Consider the following 18,205-nt stretch of genomic DNA (forward strand, 5'->3'; position numbering starts at 1 on the left):
TTATTTTTTATTTAAAGTCATGCAAATATATGTCAATCAGGCAAGCCCCTCCCACTCCTGGCAAGTTGCCCCCGTGACCCTCAGTGTCTCAAAGCTCAGGTGCCCCGTGCCAGCTTTGTGTGTATCTCCAGAACGCTCTATGCGCCAGCTCTGGAAGTTTGCAAGCTCCATCATCTCGGATTTATCATGCCTCCTGCACCCTTCAGAGCTCCCTCTAAAGTGACGCTGATCAGACAAGGCCAGTGCAGAGGGAAAAAAACTATACGCCGTTAGGATTTAAAAAAAACAAAGGGAGGGATTCTTTATTGTAGGGCAAGGCATGGATACACTATAAAAACCATAAGCTGCTCTGGGGCGGAGATAGCCGACTCTCTCGTGCCTGTTACACGGCGACTCGGGAGTCTGTTTGCACATTCGGAGGATCACATTGTGTCCTTGATCCACGCGCCCAACTTTCCATTGGTTCAATGGCCAGCTGGGAGCTCAGATCCAGGCTGCGACGTGGCCCCCTTTATAGGGCTCGGGGTTTAGGAGTTAGGCAGGGCGCGTCTCCGGTCACCTCTTCATTTTCTCCCCTTCTGCTTCATGTGTACCACAAAGTAGTCGTTGCACGCGATGGTCAGCCCAGCCACTAGCGAGAAGAAGCTCTGGAAGCCGACTCTGCCGTCCCGGCACTGGTCTAGGTCCTTCATGATTTTATCCACGGCCATGGGGTCTTTCTGGTTCTGGGAAGGGAAAATACATGAAAGAAAAACCAGAAGGGGCTGTGAGCTAATGGATCTGAATTTGCTCCATTAGCAAGAGTGTGGGAGCCTGTCTGTCTGTCTATCCATGCTGGTGGCTCCATAGATCTTCATTTATCTGTTACCCTCCATCCCATTGGCTCCATATCCATCCTTCCCCCATTCCAGGGGCTCCTTATCCCTTCATCTATCTGTTCATCCCTCCGTCCATCTCACTGTTTCCATAGCTTATCTGTGTGGGGCTTTGTATAGTGCCCATCGTTGTGGCATCTGGACCTCTCTTTAAAAGACACATGCTGCCCGGTCTTTCCACTTTCTTCCTGCTCTGACGTTCCCCATACATCCTAGTTCCCCTGTGCCTGTCTTTCAGGCTCCAATCCGAGTGGGTGGGAGGGCCTGCCTTCATGAATCAGGTTGGAGGACTGGGGCCCTATGACCATGCAAGTTCCTTGGGTCGTGGGCAGTGTCCTTATTGGTGCATTGAACAGCCCCAAGCCCCAGTAATAACTAACAATGATCTTTTAATGTAGTTTCAAACTCCTTTTCCCTCCACCCCCTGCAGTGTTCCTAATTCAGACAGGCCAGTGCATTGCCCTGAAACTGACTAGCCTATATCCCATGCTGAACCAGGGTGACTAGAAGTAAAACTCCTCTCCTCCCCCTCCCCGCCGCCCCCGTACAGAGAGCTCAAGAGATGCACCTATGGATTTCAGGCCCTGTGCTGGGGTGAGTCTCCTCTTTGCGTAGCACACATCAGGCAACACTCCCGTCCTGAGCAAGATACAAACGCTGAGCAGCGAATGTAAACTAGCTTTCGAAAAGGCTTCTCCTTTCACCACCCAGCCGGAGCTAAGGACACCGATGGGCCCAGCCCCCTGAGCGCTGCGGGCTGCGTGCACGACGTACTGATGAAGCTGTGGTTTCTGTGGGCTCCTTGCCCCGGGGAGGCTTGGAACCCACAGCTGCCTGTTTCCATTCGGCATGTGATCAAGCACCTATTAGATCACTGAGTCCCTTCCCCACCCACGACTGGTCCCAGTGGTACATTTCCTACTGCTTTGAAATGACCAAAGTCATGTAGCTTTCACTACTTCCCGTGGGAACATGAGGCTTGCCGGAGTAGAGCAGATCAGGGCCCATCTAGCCCAGTATTCTGTCTCCAGCACCAGCTGCTTCAGAGACAGATGCAAGAGAGCCTGAACTGATGATGGGATAACCTGCTCCCAGGGAAAATCCCCTCCTAACCCCATCACTTAGAGGTTAGCTCATGGCCTGAACCACAAGGGTTTAGATGGATCACCTCCTAGGCAGCTCTCACTGGGCCAGACTCTCAGTTGACGTCAATCAGTATCGCTCTGTTAAAGTCAGTGGATCTAGGCAGATTTACACCAACTGAGGATCTAGTTCAGTGTCTGGAAATTTCTCCTGCCGTTTCACCTAAGTTTCCTTTTTCTTAATGTCCTCTCGTTATTCTCAGTTCTACCACCCGAAATCATCCTCTGTCGTGCCCAGCACAATGGGGTCCTGGTCCTTGATAGGTCACGAATACGAATAGCTCCACAGCGTGCTCTTGAGGGTGGGAAACTGAATGACAGGGCAGTTAAGTGACTTGGGCAGGGTCATACAGTGAGCCAGTGGCAGAGCTGGAACTAGACCCCAGGAGTCCTCATGCCAAACCCCCTGCTCTAACCACTGTCCAAACATTCCTTTCCTAGAGAAGGGAAAAGAAGCCAGGAGTCCTGCACCCTATTCCCCTCTCCTCAGATTTCAGCTTCTTCATAGATCCGCTCCTGTATATTTTGTCTTTCGATTGGGGGGTGGGGGTGGTAAATCCACAGTGGCACTGCTCCAATGTAGTGTGAATGCTAACTGTGATGTAGGTGTGCAGCCCGTAAAATGAATGGCAGGCATTGTTTGCTGCAGGATCTGTTGGATTTTGCAATGTGATGGTCTCCCAGGCAGAGGAAGGAGACATTTAAAGCTTGCGCATGCATTGCAAGGAGCGTGTGCGCCCAGGGCTGGGGACAAGGGCTTTTTGCTCTGGTTTCTAGGATCTCTTCTAATGAGACATTCTGGAGGTGATTGATTTCTGTGCTCTGGCAGTGAAACTCCACCCTGTACAGAGGCCTGGGCCCTCTGAGTCCAAGCACAAGGGGTCTGGAGGACGCAGCTGGGGAGGAACCTTTCACCCCATGGTTTGCACAGCAAGCAATAAACAATGACCTCGGTGCATCCAGGCCACACTCCAAACCTAACAAAGCAATGGCTGAGCTCTGCGCACGGCACACCATCTGCAAGCAACCAGGGTTTGCTTTACAGACTGAGGAAACAAGCCGTGGGCCCGGAAGTGTGTGATAAGCAGCAGTTTATGGGTACCAGCTTCTCCAAGCTGTTGCCACTCCAGACAAAGACCTCTTAGCTCTGCTCTCCACCCCATACACCTGGACTGACAGGGTGTGATGCGGGCCAGGACTGATGTGCATCAGTAAGGAGCCAAGCACTGAATTAGGTGAGAGGACCAAGAACGGGTTCAGCTCTCCCGAATATTGGTGTCAACTGGGACCTCAAGGGCGTCACTCCAGAATTACACCGGGGTACCTGAGATCAGAATACATCCCCTACAGCAACCTCAGTCCTGTCCCTGCAGTCACTCTGGATCTACGCCGGTGTCACTGGGATCAGAAACTGGCCCCATGTCGCGGTGGTAAAAGCAAGGCTGGGGCTTTGAAGGGAGTTAGGCACACAGCTATCCTTGAAAGTCCATGGGATTTAGGTGCCTCTGAAAACCCAGCCTAGATGAGTTACAGGTGATGGGCCAAATCCAGCCTTGGGGTTAGCAGGAGCAATGCCAGCTGCAGATGAGGCCCTGCCATGGAGGTGACTGTATCCCTGGGGCAGGGGGTAATGGGAGGACTACAGCGCACTGGTTAATTGCTGCCAATCTCAATGTGCACCCATGCAGTGGAATGGATGTCCTGGGGCTGGAGCATTAAATATCGGTCTCTGATTATATCAGCCTGTGCCATCCATGCCAGCTTGCATAATAACCTGGCCTCTGTGAACGCTGGAAGCACAGGAGACGCTGGCGGGGGAAGACAGTTATCTCCAAGGACTTCATGATGCTTTCCTGCTCCAAAGCATGAGCTGATCCGGTTCTTATGGAAGCAGTGATCTACCCGCGGTAATTGGCACCAGGCAGGAACTGTGCCTGCTGGTTCTGCCCAGCCACCTCGACAGCGAGGTGCTGTGCGCGCCGCTACTCCAGCCTTGAGCTCTGAACCCCCACAGCTCTGCCGATGTCCCCCAATCCGCAGCCCCCTGCTATTCTAGCCCTGGGCTCCATACACACACAGCTCTGCCACTGCCCCTTTTCCCTGACCCAGAGGCCAACCTGCTGATGCACTGCAAGCCTGCCCTGTATCACACCATGCTAATCCAGTCCTTTCTGGCTTGGCTTTCCTTGAGAAAAGACACGTCTGCAGGGACAGTGATAGCACCCAGTCCCCTCTTCAACGTGGCACGAGTTACCCAGAAATGCGTCTCCAGGCCCTCCCAGGCTATGCCCTTTCCGTCTGGGATCCTCTTTGTGAACACAAAGTCGGTGCTTAACGTATTTGCCGTGCAGCCAGGACTCCTAGGTGCTGTGCCTAGCCCCGGGAGGGAGTGTTGCCTAGTGGTTAGAGTGGGGGCTTGGGAGCCTGGACTCCTGGGTCGTATTCCCAATTCTGCCATTGACTAACTGTCTGACCCTGGGCACGTCACTTAACTGCTCCATGTGATTCACGCTGTATTACACCTCCTGAGAGGCGACTCCCGTCACTGCTCAGACATGGTGTCATTCCTCAGTTACAGGACCGCAGCTGGGTGCTTGGGAGGTTTATCAGGGGGCAAAAGGGGGGAGCTTTGCCCATCTGCCATTCTCACGTGTCTGCCCTCCAGCCTTCTTCTTGCTTTGCACCAAACCATAACAGCCAAGGAGCAGGGAGAACGCAGTGCACCAGGCAGCAGGGTTATTAATAGCACGGCACGTAGCAGGCTGTTACCAAAATGCTATTGTCTTGGACGATGCATCATTTATCAGGAAGGGAACACGCTGCCCAGTGCCTCTCCCCATCATCTGTGTCAGCCGCGAGCTGATAAATGGCAGGGAATCGAGTGCAGCAGCGACCCCGCCCCTGCAGAGCCTCCTCTGCTGGAGGCAGTTGTGAGTCCTGGCATCTGCGGTGCATGAATGCAACAGGGGCTGGGAGCGGGAGAAGGGGCCGATTGCCTCTCCGTGCCACAGCTGAGAGTTTTCAAACCCAACGGCGGGGTCAATCCATAGCCATGGGAACCTGGCCGCTGGCTTCAATATGATCCGGCCTTTTCGAGAGACAAGAGTGAGAGCAATTTGGGGCTAGAAGCCGGAGGGCCAAATTCTCCAGTGCAACCCACAGGGACTGGAGGTGGAGTTGCCCTGGGGAAACAGCAGATCTCAGCCCAGAGACAGCTCCTCCTCATTCATCCTGGCCCCTCCCCTCCCCTTGCTCCAAAGGCAGCAGTGAAGCAGGAAGGAGCCCACAGCACCTCCCACCCTAAAGCCTTTTACACACAGTCTATCCATACTGTGGAAATGCAGCCACCTCTGGGGAGAAGCCTGGCAGCCAGCTTACGCCAACAGCTATGCACCTGGGCTGAGGTCTTCAAAGCCAATCAGCCACCTTTACCACGTGGCTTCCTTTGATGTGAACGAACAGCAAGTTGAAGGGCTAAATCCCATAGCTGGCTTTGATTGAGCAAGTCAAAGAAGAATTTTTCGGAGGGGAAATCATCCTAGCGGATATTGCGGTAGCACTGAGAGGCCAGCTGGGTTGGACCCTCATTTTGAGTGCAGAATAGTTTCTTCATTTGAAGTTAGAGGAGGAGTTTAGCTAGAAAAACTATAATCGCTCAACCTGGAATTTGACTGGGAGGACTCTGTCTGTCTAGATCCTAGGTTCTTTCTTTTTTGACCCTTGTCTGTCCTGTCCCATCTCGTCCATTTGCCCTGTCCTCCCTGCTCTGTCTGACTTCTTTGACATGGTACCTGAACATCCGGCCCTGACTTGTAAAAACCTGCTAAAGTATAAAACGGTTGTGACCTTGATTTTGCGTCTGAAGGCGCTTCCAGCCGCACAGCATCCCCTAACACCACACTGGAGCATCGCTGCTGAGTCCTGGCCTGGAGGGATGAGCGCTCCCCCGCCCCGCCCCAAATCTCCAGCCACTGGGACTAGCCAAGCCAATGGACCGTAACAGAAGGAATTAATCAGCAAATGGGCTTATCGGCATTTCTGACTCACATCCAAAAACCCAGGGAACTCCTTGTCCATCAGCACCCGGAGATCTTCTTTCGTCAGGTAGTTCTTGTCGCCGGCGTATTTGTGAAAGGTGAACATCAGCGTCTCCATGGCATGTTCCATCTGAGACGGCATCTTTGCGTGGGTCTCTTGAGCCTGCCCAAGCGGGGAGAAATAGCACAGACAGCGGTTAGCTTTGTTTTGTCTCAGTAGCTGCACTCAGTTTTGTCCCCAGGAGCAAGACCCCCCCATGCTAATTACTATGAGGGACTTGGGCGTTGCCGTTTGGATTCATAGATTTCAAGGCCAGAAGGGTCCCCATTAGATCCTCTGTTGTCACGTCCTGTGTATTGCAGACCACAGAGCTTTACCCTTTTACCCCTGTATCGAGCCCAATAACATGTTTGACTAACGCATCTTCCAGAACGGCCTCCAGGCTGGATCGGAAGACATCAAGACATGGAGAATCCACCATTCCCCTCAGTAGTTTGCTCCCTTACGATTAAAAAATGGTGCCTCATTTCTAACTTGAATTCTAATACATCTGCCAAACCTACTAGCTAGTTAGGTTCTTACTCCCGCAGGCAGCCACCACTGTGGGTTCTGAGCGCTCAGACCCGAATGGAAACTTTCCACGGGTTTAAAAACCTGTTGCCGATGTGGTTGTATTCCGACATCTGCCTAGTTTTTAGAGAGGGTGGAAAACTGCCAGGCAGACGCTGGAGAGGCCAGGAGAGATGGGATAAAGGTCGGATCAGCATCCAAACCTCTGGACTCCTTTCCCATTTTAGCTCTGCTCGGCCCAATGATCACAATCGCTGGCTTGTGCCACTAGAGCAAAGGATTTCATTGCACAATAAATCCCTTCCCCTCTCAGCAGTTAACCCCCTATCAAACTGATACAATGCAGCGTCTCACCCCAAAGTCAGGACATTCTAGCACATAAAAAGGAGAACAAAGTGTACCAGGGTAACTACACTTTCCTAACTCACAATACGGTTTATGGAACACAGATTGCTTTGAATGGGGGCAGCGTCGAGAGTTTGGTTTACATTAGAAAAAGGGGGAGCGACTGGACAATTTCTGTGATGTCTCTTTCATGTTCCAGCACTAGGGAAACGAATACAGCTCTCAGTTATTTCTGTCCAGGTTGCCTGATGCATTGACATTTTTGAGGTGGTTTAGGTATTTTCAAGGGAAACCCTGGATTAAAACACTGGGTTAGAGACTGACTCTTAATGTACTGCAGAGAGATTCGTAGATTTCGGAGCCGGAAGGGTCCATTATGATAATCTAATCTGACCTAGCACAGGACCAGGCCATGGAATGTTACCCCCTTATTCCTGCGTCAAGGTCAATAATTGGCTTTGAGCCACAGTTAATTGTTCAAAATATAAATCCCTGTGAAAGCCGCCTGAGACAAGCTTAATATAAAAGCAAAAGGCGCGGCTAGCAGCTGATTTTCTTATTTTAGGCCTTTCGTAGCAAGATCCTTAGGAGCTCAACAATCTCTGCAAACCACTAAACAAATGATGAGCCGAAAGCTGCCCAGCGCACATATCCTGCGGCAGATTTCTAGCCTGTATATTCCAGGAACACTTCTCCCACCACTAAAATGCAGTCACCTCTGGGGTAGAACATGGCAGCTGTTTATCAACGCATGGTAACGCCATGCAGCAAGACATTAGAGAATGTCCCCCCAGCGATCAATCCCCCTGAGAGGGGAGGGAGTGGGTGATATAAGAGGGCTCCCCCCCACACATCTCTAGCGTCTATGATTATGTGTTCACCGCAGTTTGGGACAGGAAGTGAAGGCACTTCCTATTTCCCGGGGTAATTTGCGGTGAGCAGGATGCAATTAGTGGAGTGGGTGTATAGCCGAGATGCATGTCCAGGCTAAGGAGAAACCTGACAGGTCTTAAAATACCCACGAGCCATGCCTAGTGTTCTGTGACTACTCGGCCCAGCCAAGAGCATGCCCTGCTGGGTCCCCAAACTGGTTGCCCTTGCACTGCACAGCCATACGGAGCAGCGGATGACTGGAGAGGGAATACAGCTTTCGGGGGCGAACTCAACGGAAAGACTTGACCGGAGTCAGTAGGAAAAGCAAGGCTGCTTGTTAAACGCTGTAGCTTTTTTTATGAATTGTCAAAGCAAAGTCTTTCAAGGGAAGATTCCTTTCTCTGCCCCCCACCGGGAACGGGAGACTTTGATCCATTGCCAGATCCAACCGCCTCATACACTGCCGGTTAGTGAAGAGAAGTGAGAACAGGGGCGTGTAGCGAATGCCGCAGTCCCATGAGTAGGGCCTCCGGGGGTGGGGGAAGAGTAATCGCTTACAAAGCTTTTTAAAAATGTCCTCCTCGAGCCATCTTTGCTGTGGGGGAAAGCAGCTTTTCTGCTGGGATCCCTTTTTGGTGTTGACAAGAATATAGCCCCTTTGGAGTGACTATCTTGATGGTGTACATGGTACCATGCCTTGGGGTGCGCCTTCCTTTAAAAAATCTAGAGAGATGAAAGACGACAGACAGAGGGAACCAGCTGGCTTGAGGAAGTGTGAACGGGACATGGAGCCTCTCTTTCCCTGGTCATCTGGTGCAAATACACCAGTGATAACATCACTGCCGCTGGGAGTGGCTCACGTGCAACGTGTTTTCTGGGTCTCTGTCCCTTAGCAGCAAACGTTCCCGGCACGGAGTGCATCCTTATGATGTGTCCTCCTGTCCCAGCAGAGAACCCCCCCCCTCCAACCTCCAGAGGGGGTCCCCTGAGCGTGTGGGCGGGGCATGTTGGTGGGACAGCGATGGGGGCACTTGCCGTGCTGGGATAACGGATGAGGCCAACCCTTAACGCCGTGGGATGGACGGCACCACGGAGAATTCGCTAGCATAAAGGCGCCGCTGGCCGCGTAAGGGTTAAAAAGTTTGCTCAAGGGAATCCGTTCCAGAGCAGTCAGCGGCAGCTTCCTCCTCCGGGGAGCCAAGGGACTTTGGCCAAGAACTCCTCCCATAGAGCAAAATCATCCCCCCACGTCAACCAGATGGGCTGCCCCGTCTGCAGATGTTCGGCAGAGCTCAGAATGCTGATCACCGGGCGTGTGCGTTCCTCAGCCCGCCCAAAGCACCAGAGGAGAACATGGCAGGAATGCGAAGGGAGGGGACAGACTCTGTATTCTGGGCTACATCCACCCATGGGTGTTAACAGCTGCTGCCCTCCATCAGGGACCCTAGGGAAAGGAGCCCCGCAGACGCTTAGTACATCAGTGTGCCAGCGAACGTGAGGTACGAGCAATTCCACCAGTGCACAGCAACTCCTCCGCATGCACATCCCCGCCCTGTGCCACGCACTGAGCTGAGCCCCTTGGAAGGGAGAAGGAGTGAACCGCAGGCATCCCTGAGCATTGAGACACGCAAAGGGTCTGTGCGGGGTACTGGCCTGGCCCCCAGCCTGCTCCCGTCCGGTGATCAGTGATTTCTTTGGAAGACTGTGAAGTCTGAGGGATCTTGGTTCCAAATGAGGCCCCAATGCTCAGTGTTGGGAGATACATTCCCGGCTCCCCTGGGGTACAGCAGGAGGGAGCCAGCAGCCAGGGCGTGGAACATGCCACCTGCTCTGCCCAGGCCGTGTTCCTTTGCCAGGCAGTCATTTGCCCACCTGGGCGTTTGCGATGGCTTTGGAGCTGCACCAAAGAGGTCCTCAGCCTGGTCACCACACTCACAGCTGCCGTTTTTCCTCCACCCCAGGGACCGCCATTTTGGCCCCCTTTGGAAGACACGGTCCCCATGGTCCCAGTCCTTTGCTGTTCCATTGCAAAGGGAGATGCACGAGTTAACAGCCCACCTCATGGCGAACACTTGCTCCTTCCCAGGGGTGACTCTTACCCGGTGCCTGCCTGCTACTCTGGTCATGCCACTGTCCACAGCATTCGGTAGTTCTCCCCCCGTCTCCTCTCCCCTTGCTGTGGATTAGCAGGACCCTGCCATCACTCGAAGCTCAGGGCACAAAACCTGACCAACAGGCCACGCCTAAGAGCTTGACATTGTCTTTTGGGGGCTGCCGTCTCAGCATCCCCCGGGCCACTTCGCCTCACGCATGAGGAGCTTCGGGGAGGAGATGGGAGTGAGCAACAGCCGCTTCTCCTCCATCTCCACCGTTCTGAGCTACTGAGGCCTCTCTGTGAAGTCGTCTCGCCATTCAGCCTTGGGAGAAAGAGTCAAACCCTGGAGTGCGGGCAGAGGGGATTGGGCAGGCTCTGAAATCAAAGCGATTGGGTCCTTGACCCCCTTCGTAGGTGAACTGCGGTGTCAGGCCAGGAATGGGGTGAGGAGGTTGGGTTTGAGTTCAGGCTGGGTTTCCCGTTTGGGGTTAAGCGTGGCAGCTACAGAATTGCACAGGCTGTTCTGACAAGATCCCAGCCGCTGAGCTCGGCTCATCTGACCACATGGCCACCATCTGACGTGGGGACCTGATCTGTTCTCCGCTGTTCCCGTGTTATCCCTGCCGTCTCGACGTGACCCACCGCAGAGTGGGTGGGAGAGGGGCCCCTCAGTGCCTGATCTGTGCAAGGGGTGAGTATGTTACACGCCCAACTAGAGAGCTTTAGGTCGGGCTGTAGCACCTCATGCTTCCAACTGTGGAGAGCCTAGTACGGTGGCCAATCAAACAGGGCACTTGGAAGTGATCTGAAATTTGGGGAGAAGGGTGGTCCTGATGCAGACCAATCTCCAATGAGGGCCCCAACTCATCTACTGCCTCAGGCCATATTGTTCTCTCTGGTCCATTTCCCATGGATGTGGTGCTCACGCTGGCCTTCAGAATAGAGGCTGGGGTGGGAAGTGAAGTGCCCGTAGCAAGGGAAAAGCTCCCCAACTCCAGCTGTGCAACAGGTGGGCGACAAACAGCAAGACAGGAGGGAAGCAGCCACGTCAGTATTCCAGTTTGTCCCCTGCTTGTCCAACCCAGGGCAGGGCAAAGCCTATAACAAGAGCGTCTGAGCAAATACAATGAAACAGCATCTACAGCTCCAGCCCCATCCCAGAATGGGAGTTTGCTGGAGCCCCACGCAGACAGGGTTTGTTTGCTGACGGGGCGGGGATGGAAAAATAAACACAGGGCAGGATGGAAAAATAATCCTGATGTGTGATAAACAGGACTCCGTTGTTTCTGGCCAGGTTCTCCTCCCCCCTGAAGCTGCAGTCCTCGCTGGAGCAGTGCTGGTCACCATGCCCCACCCATCCCCATCCCAGGGTGTCCTCCCTGCCCCTGCCTGGCCTGAGCTAGTATTTTCCAGCCCTGCTGAAAAGCGGCCAGAGGAGCCTCTGAGGAAATGACTCCGATTATTCCATCTCCATCCAAGAGCAGGATCAACCTGTCCTGGGCTGGTGGGTTCTCTGCTGCCTCAAACAGTCATCACAGCCACCACCGCTTGGAGCGAGGTGGGGACAGATAGCAGAGGAACTGCGTAGGGTGACACCCAACCAGCCTGGGGACGGGGAGGGGAACGCAAGGGACAAAACTCTTCACGGAGACCCCTTCCCACTCATTCTCGGTCGCACGCTAGCCTGGCACTCGAAAGCCCTGGGTTCAAGTCCCTGCCTCACTACAGGCTTCCTGTGTAGGTCACTTAACCGCTCATTGCCTCAGTTTCCCATCTGTAAAATGGGTGCTGTGAGGATAAATACACCAAAAATTGGGAGATGCTCAGATACTATAGTCATGGGGGCCAGATAAGCAAGATAGCAAAATGTCTCCTTCTTATGAGTTGCACCATGATGATCTGTTCGTATTCCAGTAGCACCTAGGAGCCCAGTTGTTGGCAAGGGCCCAGCAGGGCTAGATGTTGTACAAACACAGAGCAAAGAGACAGTCCCTAGATAGTCTGTTGCAAATCACTGGAAGAAAAAGAAGAATCTTGCACCACCACCATTTTGGTTGAATAACATTTGGGAAACGCGGATGATAACAACACTGAGCTCTTCTATAGGGCTTGCATCTGCAGATCTCAAAGCACTTTGCAGAGGAAGGTTAGTGTCCTTAGCCCACGTGACCTAGGCCCAGAGGGGGGAGACTCACATTTTCCAAAGCAGAGGCTCTAACTCAGAGGTTGGGCACTCGGTTTTAGCCCCTAAGGCCTCAGTTGCAGAGATGCTGAGCACCCGCAATAGTTTCTGGCTCAAGGGGCACTGCCCGTGCTGAGCCCCCCTGGAAATTAGGTCTCTGTCGGCATCTAGGGTTGGGAATCCCAAAAATGAGGCATCCTGAAGTTTCCAAAAATGTCAGTCTTCGCGACTTGCCCAAGGTCACAGGGGAATGAATTGCAGAGCTGGGACGAGAACCCAGGAGTCCTGACTTCCCGTCCTCCCCCTGCCCTGATCACTAGACTCCACTCCCCTCCCAGAGCTGGGACGGGAACCCAGGAGTCCTGACTTCCCGTCCTCCCCCTGCTCTGATCACTAGAGCCCACTCCCCTCCCAGAGCTGGGACAAGAACCCAGGAGTCCTGACTTCCCATCCTCCCTGCTGCTCTAATCACTAGACCCCACTCCCCTCCCAGAGCTGGGACAAGAACCCAAGAGTCCTGACTTCCCATCCTCCCCGCTGCTCTGATCACTAGACCCCACTCCCCTCACAGAACTGGGACGAGAACCCAGGAGTCCTGACTTCCCATCCTCCCCCTGCTCTGATCACTAAACCCCACTCCCCTCCCAGAGCTGTGACGAGAACCCAGGAGTCCTGACTTCCCATCCTCCCCGCTGCTCTGATCACTAGACCCCACTCCCCTCCCAGAGCTGTGACGAGAACCCAGGAGTCCTGACTTCGTACTCCCCCTGCTCTGATCACTAGAGCCCACTCCCCTCCCAGAGCTGGGATGAGAACCCAGAAGTCCTGACTCCCAATCTGATGATGGAAAAACTCACTTATCTTTTTTTTTTTTTTAAAGCCAAACAAATGCTGGGACAGTATTTTGAAACGTGGTTTCCCTTGTAATGATTTTGCTGAGACAATCTCTCACTGGCTCCAAGGTGCTACCATCACACTCGTTTTGTCTTTACTAATCAAGTAGTGTGGTTGGGACCTGCGGAATGAATTTCCTTCTATGGGGACTGATGTTTTCAGTCGCAGGGAAGCTAGAGCACAAGGACTATGTGCCACTTAAATGCCGCTGCTGCCCCCGGGGCAGTTCATGTTCTGGCCCTCTGCACAGGGGTGGCATTCCCCCTTCGCTGCCTCGTGAAGGAGCGTGTCTTTTGTGGGTGGCAGCCGTGGGGCAGCTCAGGGGCGCACGTCACCGATCGTCAGTGGGAGAACGTTATCGTTTGTTAGCCGGGTCACTCCGGATTCGCCCTCGTGTTTATCAGATGTTCTGCAGGCAGATTTGGGGAGTCTGTGGTTAACCAGGAGTCCTTTCAAGACCATGTGGCTATTTAACCGGAAGGCAGACAAATGTGCTGCACTGAAGATGAACCACAAAGCAGGATCGTCAACCCCAGCCGCCGAAAAATCATGAGTCGGGCCTCTGAAAAATCACAAACTTGGCTTCCAGATTATGAGATTTAAAAAAAAAAAAAAAATTTGTGGCCCTCTTTCTTTGCCTCCTGGTTTCTGAGCATCCAGGGGTCACATTTGCAAGCTTTGCTCCACAACCAAAAGGGCCAGAAGCTATCTTTTTTTTTTTTTTAAAAGGAAAGCTCACGTTCTCATGGGCCCAGATCCTGAAATCAACCAATCAATGGAAATTAGGTGCCTAAATACCTATGAGGATCTGGGCCATGGCTCCAGAAACTGGGGCTCTGAGTAAAACACCAAATATTGTGAAACTGGCCATAAAATGTCATGGGTGGACACAAGGCTGCCTGATAAGAGCTGTGGGGCCTAGTAATTAGAGCGGGGGACTGCAAGTCAGAACTCCTGGGTTCTCTTTCCAGGGGGGAGTGGTTAGAGAAGTGCAGAGACAGGGCTTCTGGGTTCTATTCCTGGCTCTGGGGTGGGAGTTACTGGTTACCGCACATGGCTGGGGGGCAGGACTCTGGGTTCTATTTCTGACTCCGCCTGTGCGACCATGGAGTGAGGCTCTGTGCCTCAGTTTCCCCATCTGTGAAACGCTGCCTCTCCTGTGCGGTCTTCGGATGCAACATGATAAATAAGGACACAGCATTCGGACTGAATTATCCAAACACAGCAGGGCTGCCTTCGAGTGGGGCGGTTTTTGTATTCCCTTCCAGAGCGGCGTCTGTCTCAGCAGCCCACTCCTTGCCAGGCCTGGGGGCTGTCCTGTAGCACCACTGAAGCCAGTGGGCCAGATCCCCAGCTGGTGTGACTCAGTATAGGGCCACTGAAGTCAATGCAGCGATGCCAACTGGCACGAGCTGAAGATCTGTCCCCTGACTGGCTCCTTAGCTCTGTGTTTGCTTCAGGCTGCTTTGCCCTCAGATCTGCAGCTGGTGTCTGAAAACCTTGATGGAAAAAACAGGAAGCCCAGCCAGGCTTGGCGGTTGTGCCCGTTGCGCTCGGGGCTGCTTGCCTGGAAAATTGGCCAGAGCTGAGACGTGCTTCCCCACATCAGCTCCACGTTCTAACTTCAGTTGGAAAAAAACCCTGGGAACGGAGTGGCAGGCCCATCCCTCCAGATCCAGGAAAGAAGGGGGGGCTGGAATGCAAGTCTCCTCAAAGGACCTCTGTTCCTGGATCGTTAACTGGGGCTCATGCCAGCTCCGCCGCATTGTTCTGCCTGCTAGAGTCTGGCAGGGCGTGCACCATTCTCAATCTGAGAACAACAGCACCTCGAAGGTCCTGCCCCGATGCAACCTCCAGCCCAAGGGCAGGTTCTGAGGAGCTGATCAGAGAGACCCTATTGAAAGGCGCCTTCCTGGAGCAGGCACTCGACTGGAAGCCAGACTGCAAGTGTAGGAAGAGGGAGCCTTCTTCCCCAAGGGTTATTCAGTCAAGTCACGGACCCAGCTCTCTGTCCCTCCCTGCCCAGTGACAAAGTCTGGGTTCTTAGAGATGGGAGCCAGCCCTGTGTCACACACACCGATGCAAAACGGGTGTGACCCAATTCCACTGGGATGAGTCAGGGAAGCATCTGGAGCATTTGGGTATAAACGGCATCTCCCGGTGCAGGGCAACCCCAGCGGAGCCCGGGGTTTGCTCTGGGAGAGCCCAGGCCCAGCCCCGAGAAGGAAACCGACGCTGTGCAGAGAGAGGGCAGCAAGTAGGGGGGCGGCAAACAAATCTTTGAAATAAGGCATACATTTTTAACACGTGAGTACAATTAACCATTGGAACAATTGACCAGGAGTCAGGGTGGATTCTCCATCACCGGCCACTTTTATCTCGAGATTGGGTGGGTTTTATTTTTCAGAAGATCTGTTCTAGTTCAAAAGGAGAAGTGACTTTGGTATCTATAATCATCCCATGCGCCCAGCAAGAAAAGCAACTCCAGTTGGAAGCCTGGAACCTCGGAGTGTCTGAGCAGCGCAGCGGCACTTGGAAAAGAACAGCGCGTCCTCAAAATCTGTGGTAAAAACTGGCCGGCTTTCAATGCTGTGATTATACATCCCTGCACGTAACCACCTCTCTCTCGTCTCCATCTATCTTGCTCGCTTGCTCAATGGCATCTGTATAGCAAGTATTGCATCTGGGTACCTTGCGGGAGCACCGATCTGGCTCTCATGTGCCCTCCCTTGGCCCCACAGCAGCCATCGAAAGCATTCAAGCTGTTCGCATCCCCTTGTAAAGCTCAGAAAGGGCCTGTGCCCTCGCTTCCCGGCTGCCCAGTGTCTGAGAGCAGGGGCCACACCCAGGCTTCCCAGATCGTGGGACGCTCATGCCAGTTCTGCTATGGACACGGCTCAACCCTGGCAGCGAGTTACCAGTTAGTCACTGCTGCGGCATGCAGGGCCGCCGAGAGCAGGTTTGGGCCCCAGTGAAAAAAATTTTTCGGGTCCCCCCAGCAAGGGCGAACCGGCTAAACAGGGCCGACAAGGGGGGGGGGGAAATGGGGAAGCCAGGCCCCGGGGCCCCCTTCCGGACCGCCGGGCCCTGGTAGTTTGTACCAGCTTCCCCCCCCCTCGTCAGCCCTGGCAGCAGGGAGTACCTGGGTCCTGACTGTCAGAGGCTCTGTGGCCTGCCATGTGCAGGAGGTCAGACCAGACCAGATCATGATGGTCCCTTCTGAGCTTGAAGTCGATGAGCTTGTGAAGGTCTCGCTCAGACCGGTGGCTGAAGTGAACGGGACTGTGTAGTGTGAGTAGCTGTACCGCAACTAGGCACACGCACACACAGGGCACATTCACCCTTTGGGGTGACTCCCCTGAGTGCAGCGGGGTCCCCCCGGCCTGGGTTTGGCTCCATCCTGAGCACTAGCAAAGGGGGCGCAGCCCAAGTGGTACGAAGAAGTGCAAAGCAACCTTGGGACTTTGCCATTGGTTAGACACACCCAAGAGCTCTGGGGCAGAGGGGAGCATGAAAAGAAGAGGGTGCTGGAGAGACCCTACCCCACGCAACACATGCAAAGAGGAGCGTAACAAACCAACAAGCTCGGCTCAAGGACAGGGTCCCAATAGATGCATCATTTTCAAAAAGTCTAAACCATCTAAGTCTCCCAAAGAAAGTTGGGGTCCCGCGGCAGAATCCCATCCCAGTGCAGATTTCACTCCGTCCCACGGCAACGTTCACACCTGAGCGGGACCCCAGGGAGGGGCCGCGTCCCAGAGCCCTTTCCGTGTCGGGGGGCAAGTGGCACCAGCAGATACTAGTAACCAGCCTGTCCTCCATAGTTCTGCCCCCACCTCAGACAGACAGACAGACCCTCTGGCCCCCTAGTGGCGGCTGCCCTCCCTGCCGAATGAGTGATGCCCAGGCCGCTGTTCTGCAGGGTGTGTCCCTGCCCCCGGTGCTCTGGGCTCCTGGCCGCAGCTAGAGCTCTGGGTGTGACCACCGCCTGGTGCCACCTCCACAGCCAGTGGGGCTGGATTGGGGCGCCCGGGCTGGGATTATCCTCCCCGGGGGCAGCAGGACTAGGGCTCCCCGCTCCTAAATCCATCTTCTGCAGCCTCCCCCAATTCCTGTAGCAGCAAGCTCTGGGGTACCCCCAGCCGTTCTGACTCCTGGCTCCGGGGGGGCAGGGCTGGGGCACCTCCTCCTCCCCCATCCAGCTGAGGCGTCCGGGCTGAGGGGCAAGAAGGCAGCCCAGAGCCCCCCAGGCTGAGGTGTGTCCACAGATGGGGGCTTTGCCCCCCCCCCGGGTCAGTGCCCTGCAGGAGGGGCTGGAGGCAGGAAGGCAGCCCAGAGCCCCCCAGGCTGAGGTGTGTCCACAGATGGGGGCTTTGCCCCCCCCGGGTCAGTGCGCTGCAGGAGGGGCTGGGGGCAGGATGGCAGCCCAGAGCCCCCCAGGCTGAGGTGTGTCCACAGATGGGGGCTTTGCCCCCCCCGGGTCAGTGCGCTGCAGGAGGGGCTGGGGGCAGGATGGCAGCCCAGAGCCCCCCAGGCTGAGGTGTGTCCACAGATGGGGGCTTTGCCCCCCCGGGTCAGTGCGCTGCAGGAGGGGCTGGGGGCAGGATGGCAGCCCAGAGCCCCCCAGGCTGAGGGGTGGCCGCAGATGGGGGCTTTGCCCCCCCCCGGGTCAGTGCGCTGCAGGAGGGGCTCGGGGATCCCGACTCACCTTGGCTGGGAGCGCAGGAGCGGAACAGCCGTGCGGGGACCGAGGCGCAGCGAGTGTGGGTGGGACTGGAGCCGCCGGCCCTAGACTATGCCGGAGAGGGAGGAGATCCGGGGGGAGGCGGGGGGAAACCTGAGTCCGGCCCGGGCTGAGTCACACGCGGCTCCCTGCAGCCCCGAGCCCGGCTCGCTGGTGCCCTCTGCCTTTGGCACCGCGCTCCGGGCCCGCCTGCGCCCAGCCGCCGAGCGGCGAGAGCCCGTCTGCCTGCCCCGCACCGGCCGGCTGGGGCAGTGCGGCGGAGCCGGGGCGGCCGGGGCTTGGAGAGACCAGGTGGGAGAGGGAACAGCTGGTCCTGGCCCAGCGCCTGCTGGTGAGAGAGACCGACCAGCCTTCCAGTCCAGCTGTGTGGGTCTGTCTGTCCCCGACCCGCTCCTGTCTGTCTGTCCAGCCATCCCCAGCTCCTCTCTGTCTGTCCAGCCATCCCCA

The 18,205-nt window shown here is 55.0% G+C and overlaps 1 protein-coding gene across 1 annotated transcript; it reads right to left on the reverse strand.

Annotated features, from left to right (window-relative positions):
- Window positions 1-269: 269 nt before the first annotated feature.
- S100A10 (S100 calcium binding protein A10) lies at window positions 270-17,989 on the reverse strand. The gene is made up of 3 exons (XM_005293704.5): window positions 17,723-17,989; window positions 6,065-6,217; window positions 270-725 (listed from the first exon to the last, which is right to left on the reverse strand). The coding sequence occupies exons 2-3, from the start codon at window positions 6,194-6,196 to the stop codon at window positions 564-566; spliced, it is 294 nt and encodes a 97-aa protein (XP_005293761.1). The 5' UTR covers window positions 6,197-6,217; window positions 17,723-17,989; the 3' UTR covers window positions 270-563.
- Between the last annotated feature and the right edge of the window lie 216 nt (window positions 17,990-18,205).

This window comes from Chrysemys picta, chromosome 20, assembly GCF_011386835.1.
Source record: "Chrysemys picta bellii isolate R12L10 chromosome 20, ASM1138683v2, whole genome shotgun sequence".
NCBI lineage: Eukaryota > Metazoa > Chordata > Testudines > Emydidae > Chrysemys > Chrysemys picta.

Coding starts and splice junctions, on each gene's coding strand:
- S100A10 (XM_005293704.5), bottom strand. CDS start 6,196: ATGCCGTCTCAGATGGAACATGCCATGGAGACGCTGATGTTCACCTTT. Junction 726..6,064: donor AGTTCCCTGGGTTTTTGGAT/GTGAGTCAGAAA, acceptor TTCCCTTCCCAG/AACCAGAAAGACCCCATGGC.